General features: G+C 40.7%; 1 protein-coding gene and 1 pseudogene across 1 annotated transcript; one reads left to right on the top strand and one right to left on the bottom strand.

Moving 5' to 3' along the window:
- Positions 1 to 1,470: 1,470 nt before the first annotated feature.
- On the bottom strand, positions 1,471 to 2,389 carry LOC125498825 (uncharacterized). Its single transcript, XM_048647118.1, has 2 exons — positions 2,374 to 2,389; positions 1,471 to 2,267 (listed from the first exon to the last, which is right to left on the bottom strand). The coding sequence occupies exons 1-2, from the start codon at positions 2,387 to 2,389 to the stop codon at positions 1,471 to 1,473; spliced, it is 813 nt and encodes a 270-aa protein (XP_048503075.1).
- Positions 2,390 to 4,100: 1,711 nt separating this feature from the next.
- On the top strand, positions 4,101 to 4,954 carry LOC109135188 (uncharacterized; annotated as a pseudogene).
- The last annotated feature ends 4,043 nt before the right edge of the window (positions 4,955 to 8,997 follow it).

Below are 8,997 nucleotides of genomic sequence, written 5' to 3' on the forward strand. Positions count from 1 at the left end.
CTTAGAATCCAGGTGACCTGTCTGAAAAAAATCCAGCACAGCAGCATAAATGTCTGGTTTTTCTAAAGAATTTGCCATTAAACCCATCTAATCCAGGAGCCTTATTTCAATCAATGCTGAATAAAGCCTTATCAATTTCAGATAGTGTAATAGGTGTACTTAGTCTGTTTCTAGCTGGTAGACTAAGAGTAGGACCCTTCCTAATAATAGGAAGATCAATGCTAGGTAGCTCTCTAATACATTTACCCATCAGGTTACTATAGAAGAGAATCAACTCTTCCAGAATATCTATAGCTTGCTCCAGCTTAGTGCCATTTGAGGAATATAGAATATCAATAGAATTCCTTGCATGTCTCTCCTTCATTACAGCAAAGAATACTTTGCTGTTAGAGTCCCTAGTTTGTAACCATTGTATTCTTGATTTTTGTTTAAGAATACTCTCTTCAACTTGCAGCCACATCCTGAGAGAATCAAGATGTTGTTGTTCTTGAGTATGCAGGGTAGGATTGAACTAATCCCTGTGAATTTGGGTCTGCACCATATCTAACTGCCTCCCAGCCTCCTCAATCTTCTCTGTGGTACTACCATATTGAGTGAGCTGCAAAGTCTTTAACTGCCTGCTGACATTTTTCAATTTATTCCAGATGTCCCCCAACTTATCAGCTGCCCCAACTATGTCTCCATGCTTCTGAAACTTTCTCATGAAACTGAGGGTGACTAAGCAAGTTATTAAAGAATTTGAAAGGTCTTCCCCCTTGACAAGAGCCTTGATTTAAAGAAATCAAGAGAGGATTATGAACTGATATAGATTGATTTTTCACTTCTACAGTTGTATGGGTGTGCTTAGCCAACCATAGAGTATTGCATACGCATCTATCAATTCTACTATAAATTCTTTATCCCCTTGTCTCTTATTAGAACAAGTATAAGATTCTCCAATCCCCTTCACTTCAAGAAGTGTAGTGTTATCAAGCAACTGACGAAAATCAGAAGTTTCAGCATTAGAAATAGGCACTCCATTAATTCTATCATCACTGCATAAGACTGAGTTAAAGTCCCCCATGACAATCCACTCAATTGTGGTAGTGGCATCTAAGTTATGAAGGTTGTTCCATAATGGTTTCCTATCTTCAATACTATGCAACCCATATACAGCAGTAAACAACATTTTGTGGTGGGTAGTCTTATCAGTCACCAAAGTAATGATCTGATCAGAGGTAAAAATAAGCTCAATAATAATCATGTTAGAATTCCATGCTAACCATATCCTACCCCTAGGACTATGAGCATAATTCTCACACCAATTCCAGCATCTCCCAAACTTCTTCTGGATTTTTTCTTTATTATTGACTCTAACTCTAGTTTCAGTCAAAGCAAAAATAATAAATTTGTTCCTAGTACTAAAAGAAATTACCTCCTTTATTTTGAGAGGGTCATTAAGCCCTCTTACATTCCATGTGCAGGCATATATCATGACAAGTAAGGGTTTTCACCCGCATTTATCTCGCCAGTGTTCTCCTCACCAATTCCTGGTTCTTCATCATTTTCATCAAGAAGTAAGCCTTCATTGTTTCTAAAGCATGGAACAATGATCCCTTTTCCCCTATTCTTCCTAGTCACCATCTTCCATTGATGCACAATAGGTTGAATAGGAGTAGTAATTGCACTAGGTGGATTAGATGAACACCTTTCTAGAATTGCAGTTGGCTGTTGCTGCATTTCTTCAGTGACTGATTTTTCTGGAATGACCTCTGTAGGAATTGTAGGTTGTGTCTGCTTTGGAATCCATTTCTGCACCACTCTTGGTTTATTCTGCTGCTGGTGGTGTTGATATCTAACTCCACAATTACGCCCAATCTTTTGACATTTATGGCAAAAGGGAGGCCACCAATCATATCTCACATCTTGTTTAATAGTCATACCATTAGCATCCTCCACCATAAGGAATTGTTTTCTATCCTTAGTGACATCGATTTCCACTAAGATGCGAGCAAAAGAAATTCGCAGTTGCTTTGAGGTGCATTCATCAGCATATAATGGCACCCCTAAAAGACTGCCAATCCTACTAAGAGAGTCAGGACTCCAGCAGTTTAATGGGAGATTTGGTAACTTGACCCATATGGGAATGATTTTCAGAACTTCCTCCTTGCAACTGAAGTCTGCTGTCCAGGGTTTAACAATCATAAATCGATTGTAAAAGATATGAGGCCCAGCATAAAGAACTTCATTTCGGTCATCAATCGACCCAAATTTCACCACAAAAAAACCTTCATCATGTAAGAAAATTTGTGGTTTCGAAACAAAATTCTATTCTTGGTCAATAAACCTCGTTAGAGCACCAATAGTAGGTGTATTACCCACTATGTATATTACCAGGGAAGTAGCCCATATTTCTGTTAGCTAATCAGTTTCACCTTTGTCTAGACAAGCTACTGCAATGCCATCTTTGATTGTTGGTGCTACAAAGTTTAAGGCAGTACATTTGGATATCAGTCTGCTACTCTTGAACAAAGTATTCCAGGTGTTATCTTCATTTTCAGTAGGTTTTTGTTTGGGTGGTTAATCAATCTCCATTACAGCAGTTCTAGGATCTCCAGGATGAGGTGTAATCGCTGAATGAATCGCATTCATAGTCGATTGCAACTCAGGCGAAATAGGACCAGCACTAGGGTGGGGTTCTATATCCTTTGTTCTACCTTCCGACATCAAAGAAGCATGTTATGATGGAGTCTTCTTCTTCATAGCCACAGAAATAAGTTGGTTAAAACCCTAACCAATAATCGCCATGGCGAGAGAGAAAACTAGCCGTTATAACCAGTTGCTACTCAAATTTTTCTTTTTTTGAAGGAACTGGTTGTTGCTTAGCCGTTGATCTTTATGCTACAAGTTCCTTTTTTGCTCTTGGCTCTTGGCTCTTGGGAAGGGGAATTAAGTTAATATTCTTGTATTTTTTGTTTCCAGAAATTAAAGGGAGAAGATGAATAACTCAATATTATCTTGAAACAGTTGAAATGGAAGCATAGTGGAAGTAGGAGTTAGAGATAAATTAGTAAGAAATTGCGTTTTCTTGTGATTTTGTAAGAACCTGTGATTATTTTTTTTTCCTTTTTTTTGGTGTCTTATATAGCATAGAGATTTAATTTTTTTAATTTGTTGAGGGTAAAATTGGGCTTATCATATTTTAGTGTCCTACCCGTCATCACATATATAGTAGAGATATGAGTGCAATAAGCATATTAAAATTAATTATTATTATTTCAGCAAGATGTTACTCATAGTGACCTTATTGTTCGTTATTCTAACATTTTCACTTACAGGCCGTTTGGTCAGTGGTACAAAACGGTGATAGTAATATTTTTTTAGCGTAAATCTGTAAGGACGATATTTCTACGTTAATATCCATGGTAATGAAACTTAATGTCAAACATTGATTTTCTTTCATAAATTGTTACTCAACAAGTATGGTAGTGGATGGTAATGAAATTTTAGGAAAAAAGTAGGTGTTTTGGGATAAAGTAGCATTAACATGGTCCATGGATGTTGACATGGGAAAGCATTCACAAAGTTATACTAGAAACCATTACCATTACTACCATTACCACTAGCCAAACTTGTTGTAAATATAGTATGCCTAGTGAGTAATTATGGTTTTCTTATCCAATTATCTCATATGAGAACGTGAAACACACACATTTTGTAATTGTTGTTACATGGGATGCCAATATTGATTCAAATCTTTTTTGGTACTGGTACTACTCCCTAAAGTTTAATTACTTTGGTGGATCTTGATTTTGCTTAATAAATTGATGTCAATATAGAAAAGTGGTGGATCTCTGTTAGGAAGTGAGCCATTATTTTAATTGTTAGAATATGTAATATATTTGTATATATTAGCATATATTTGAATTAGTCAAGTGTATATTAGTTTCCTGATTTGTAGCCTAGAATAATGCTTAGTTTGTATAGTATATAAACTGTTTTGGTTAATGAAGATAATCAAGGGATTATTCTCTTTCATGGTATCAGCCTAACCCTAGATTCTATCTCCTCTCTTCCGCTTCTACCTTCTCTGTGCCTCGTCCCTATTCTCGGCCCTCACCATGGTTACCACCAAGGTGTCTCACTTTCATCCCGCCCTCGCCGTCTCCAATATCAAGAACAATATCCTTTTAACCCTTGATTTGGAACATGTACAATATGGGACGTGGGCCGAACTTTTTAAAGTTCATGCGCGATCCCATCGCGTTCTTCATCATATTATCACGCCCACCTCTGAGTCGGTTCCACCGCCGGCCACCGATGCTGACAAAGAATTATGGGTCACGCTCGATGCAACGGTTCTCCAGTGGATCTACTCCACCATCTCCACCGATTTGTTGCATAGTATCATTGAACATGACATGACGGCCATGGCTGCATGGACTCGGTTACGTGACATCTTTCAAGAAAACAAAATTCCCGGGCGGTTGTACTTGAACAGGAATTCTCTCATCTTGATATGGCTGACTTCCCCAATGCATCGGCCTACTGCCAACGGCTAAAAGAATTGTCCGATCAGCTTAAGCAAGTCGGCACTCCGGTGCCGAATGATCGCCTTGTATTGCAACTGGTTTCGGGTCTCACACCGGCGTACACCACAGTTGGTACGTTTATCCGACAAACCACCCCTCTTCCTCCCTTTTATCAGGCCCGCTCCATGTTGACCTTGGAGGAAGCGGGGCTCGCTAAGCAGGCCACAAATAGCACCACCTCTGCCATGGTGGCTGCATCTTCTTTTGATACCGATGACTCCTCTCATGAGTCGTCCTCTTCGCACCATTCTCACACCGCGAAAAAGCCTCAAAATCGCTCGTCTGGCCGGAAAAATGGTGGTGGCCGGAGTGGTGGCAGAGGCGGTGGCCGGGGTGGTGGCGCCGGTCGTCGCGGTGGTGGTCAGCAACAGGTTGGACAGTAGCCCCCTTGGCAGCCGTGGGCATCTCGTGGCAGTCCATGGCCTTGGCAGTGGCCTTGGACTCCACCCCCTTGTCCGTTCCCAGCAGGCCCCTCATATTGGGCTCGGCCCCAATCAGCTCCCAGACCTCCTCACCCTGGGCCAGGAGTATTGGGCTCTACTCCTCAAGCGTATGCTGCGTCCGGGCCAGCTCCTTCTCCTACCGACATTGAAGCCGCAATGTATACAATGGGCCTCAATCCTCCGGATTCTAATTGGTACATGGACACGGGGGCGACCTCTCATATGACTTCCGGGCAAGGTAATCTTTCGTCTTATTTTAATTTGAGCAACAAACGTGGTATTCTAGTTGGTAATGGTCATTCTATTCCTATTTCTGGTTATGGTCATACAACCCTGCCTTCCCCGAACCCTCCCTTAGCTTTAAACAATGTCCTTCATGCCCCCCAATTGATTAAAAATTTGGTGTCGGTTCGCAAATTTACCACTGATAATTCTGTTACTGTTGAATTTGATCCTTTTGGGTTTTCTGTGAAGGACCTTCAGACGGGAATTTGTCTCATGAGATGCAGTAGTCAGGGTGATCTTTATCCTATCACGACCACCCTCACCTCCACTTATGCTCCTCCATCTGCTTTTGCGGCTTTAGCTTCTTCCCTGTGGCATGATCGCCTTGGACATCCGGGCCCTCTATTATTCACTCTCTTCAGCAAAATAAACTCATTCAATGTAGTGGTCGTTCTACTTTTTGTAATTCCTGTCCACTAGGCAAACATGTTAAATTACCTTTTATCGCATCTGTTTCTACTACCATGTTGCCTTTTGATATTATTCATAGTGATTTGTGGACTTCCCCTGTTTTGAGCTCTTCTGGACACCGTTATTATATGTTATTGTTGGATGATTACTCTAATTATTTGTGGACATTTCCCATTTCCCGTAAATCTGATGTATCTTCCATCTTCATGTCCTTTCATGCTTTTATTCGCACTCAATTTGAACGGAACATTAAAAACCTTCAATGTGATAATGGCAAAGAATTTGATAATGGACCTTTTTGGGAGTTTTGTAAGCTTAATGGGATTACTTTTCGTCTTTCTTGTCCTTATACATCCTCACAAAATGGTAAAGCTGAGCGAAAAATTCGCACCATTAATAACATCATTCGGACCCTGATGACTCATGCATCTTTGCCCCCATCATTTTGGCATCATGCCCTATCCATGGCCACATATCTTCTCAACATCCTTCCTAGCAAATTATTAGACCACCAGTCTCCTCTCAAAGTCTTGTATCAACGTGATCCTCTTTATTCCCATCTCCGGGTTTTTGGGTGTTTATGCTATCCCCTATATCCTTCCACTACTATTCATAAACTTCAACCCCGTTCCACTCCATGTGTGTTTTTGGGTTACCCGTCTCATCATCGTGGTTACAAGTGTTACAATATTTCTTCTCGAAAAATCATTATAAGCCGCAGTGGCGGATCCAGAAATTGAGTCACGTGGGTTCGAAATTCTTCAAACTTGAATCTCAAATTTATTGTTGTTTCAAGTTATATTTTACACACTATTTTGTTTTTAAAATAACTACTTAGATTCTTGTACCAACAAAAGACTCTTAATTAAGAGTGTTTTGGTCTTTTTTTTAATAGTAGAAAACTCAAAACGAGGAGAACTTTTAGTAATTCCATTTCAAAAAAAAAATGAAGAATAAAAGAAAACACAATGAGGTATGGCCTACTGGTTAAGACTAAGGGCATTTATAGGTCTTGATTTTGAATACCTTTTTCCTAATCTGCAATATTTACGATTCTTGTGGCTCATTAATAAAAGGAAAAATTGTCAAGAATAAGTCAACCTTTGCGTTGACCGCTTTTAACAAGTCAACCTTCATTTATTCCAGTAGCAAGTAAAGCTTGTATATGAATTAGCTTTTAACAAGTTTTTTTACTTATGACTTGAACAACCCCTACAATTTTATTCAGTTTTAACAGGTGTGTATTCTAGAACTCATTAAATTGTTCTCTAGAACATATTTGCACTGCTTGAATTTTATAAAAGTTCCGTGAGAAACTTAAAACTGAACAAAATTGTAGGGGTTGTTCAGGTCATAAGTAAAAGAACTCGTTAAAAGCTAATTCATGTACAAGCTTTACTTGCTACTGGAATAAATGAAGGTTGACTTGTCAAAAGCGGTCAACGCAAAGGTTGACTTATTCTTGACAATTTTTCCTTAATAAAATTTATGTAAAAGTAGGTGTGAAGTTTTTAATTACAATAAATGGAGAGAATGAAAATAAAAAATAAAGGAGATAAAAGATTAAAACATAAACTAGTAGCCTCTAAATATATACACTCTATAAGTGGAGGATTCATGCCAAAGAAAAAGAAGAAAATAAATAGTAAAACGGAGGAATGCAACTGAGCAGATTCGAACCCGCCATCAAATCAATGCAGAGGGTAACGCATCACCAATGTTAACCAACAAGCCACAATAACAATCACGTCAATAATGCGCGCATTTATTATATATTTTATTGAAATTACTCTGTTTCCTCAAATTTTTACCCAGATCTGCGTGGGTTCAGTTGAACCCACTGAACCCACGCTGGATCCGCCCATGATAAGCCGCCATGTGATTTTTGATGAAACACAATTCCCATTTGCTAAACTCCACCAACCTGATCCATCTACCTATTCTTTTTTAGATGATGGTCTCTCTCCCTATGTATCCCATCATATGGCTTCTCAGCCCACGTTAGGCGTGTCCTCCTGTGATGGGCCATCACAGCCCAATACATCCCCCCAGCCGCGTGTGTCCATGCTCCCTTCTACTGGACCGCAGCCTACTGGGCCTACTCCTACCCAGCAGCCCGTGTCCCCCCTCCTTTCTGCTGGACCGTCTCCTCCTGGGCCAGCCCCTACCCAGCCGCCCCCTTCTCTCCCTTCAGCTCCACAGACTCCCTCCTCCCCTACTATACCTGATCCACGACCCGGCCCCATTACCCGCAGCCAACGCGGGGTATTTAAGCCCAAACCTGTCTTTAACCTCCACACCACCACTACCAAATCTCCACTCCCTCGAAACCCGATTGAGGCTTTGCGTGACCATAATTGGAAACTAGCTATGGATGCCGAGTATGATGCTCTTATTAAAAATGAGACGTGGGACCTTGGACCTCGTCCCTCGGGAGTTAATGTGATTAGGTCTATGTGGATTTTTGCTCATAAACATAACTCTGACGGTTCTTTTGAGCGCCATAAAGCTCGTCTTGTAGGTGATGGTAAAACACAGCAGGTTGGTGTCGATTGTGGGGAAACTTTCAGTCCAGTGGTCAAACCGGCCACCATTCGCACAGTTCTCAGTCTAGCCCTGTCTAAGGGCTGGCATATTAATCAGTTGGATGTGAAGAATGCTTTTTTACATGGCACTCTTAGTGAGACAGTTTACATGCATCAGCCTATGGGCTACAGGGATTCTGCTCGTCCTGACCATGTATGTTTGTTGAAGAAGTCCTTATATAGGCTGAAACAAGCCCCTCGGGCTTGGTACCAGCGGTTTGCTGACTATGTCTCTACTATTGGTTTCTCTCACAGCACTTCTGATCATTCTCTTTTTATTTATCGCCACGGTGCATCTATGGCTTATTTATTGTTGTATGTGGATGACATTATTTTGACAGCATCTTCTGAGCCTTTACTCAGGTCCATCATTTCTCGCCTGAGTTCTGAGTTTGCTATGAAGGACTTAGGTCCTTTGAGTTATTTTTTGGGGATTGCTGTTCACCGCCATGCAGGTGGTATGTTCCTCTCTCAGCGCCAGTATGCTACTGAAATTATTGATCGTGCTGGGATGTCTAGTTGCAAGTCCTCTCCCACTCCTGTTGACACTAAACCCAAGTTGGGTGCTACTTCTAGTGAACCGATTGCAGATCCGTCTCATTATCGGAGTCTGGCTGGGGCCCTTCAGTATCTTACTTTTACTCGCCCTGATATTTCTTATGCAGTCCAACAGGTGTGTCTATACATGCATGATCCTCGTGA

Source organism: Beta vulgaris, chromosome 6, assembly GCF_026745355.1.
Source record: "Beta vulgaris subsp. vulgaris cultivar EL10 chromosome 6, EL10.2, whole genome shotgun sequence".
NCBI classification, from domain to species: Eukaryota; Viridiplantae; Streptophyta; class Magnoliopsida; order Caryophyllales; family Amaranthaceae; genus Beta; species Beta vulgaris.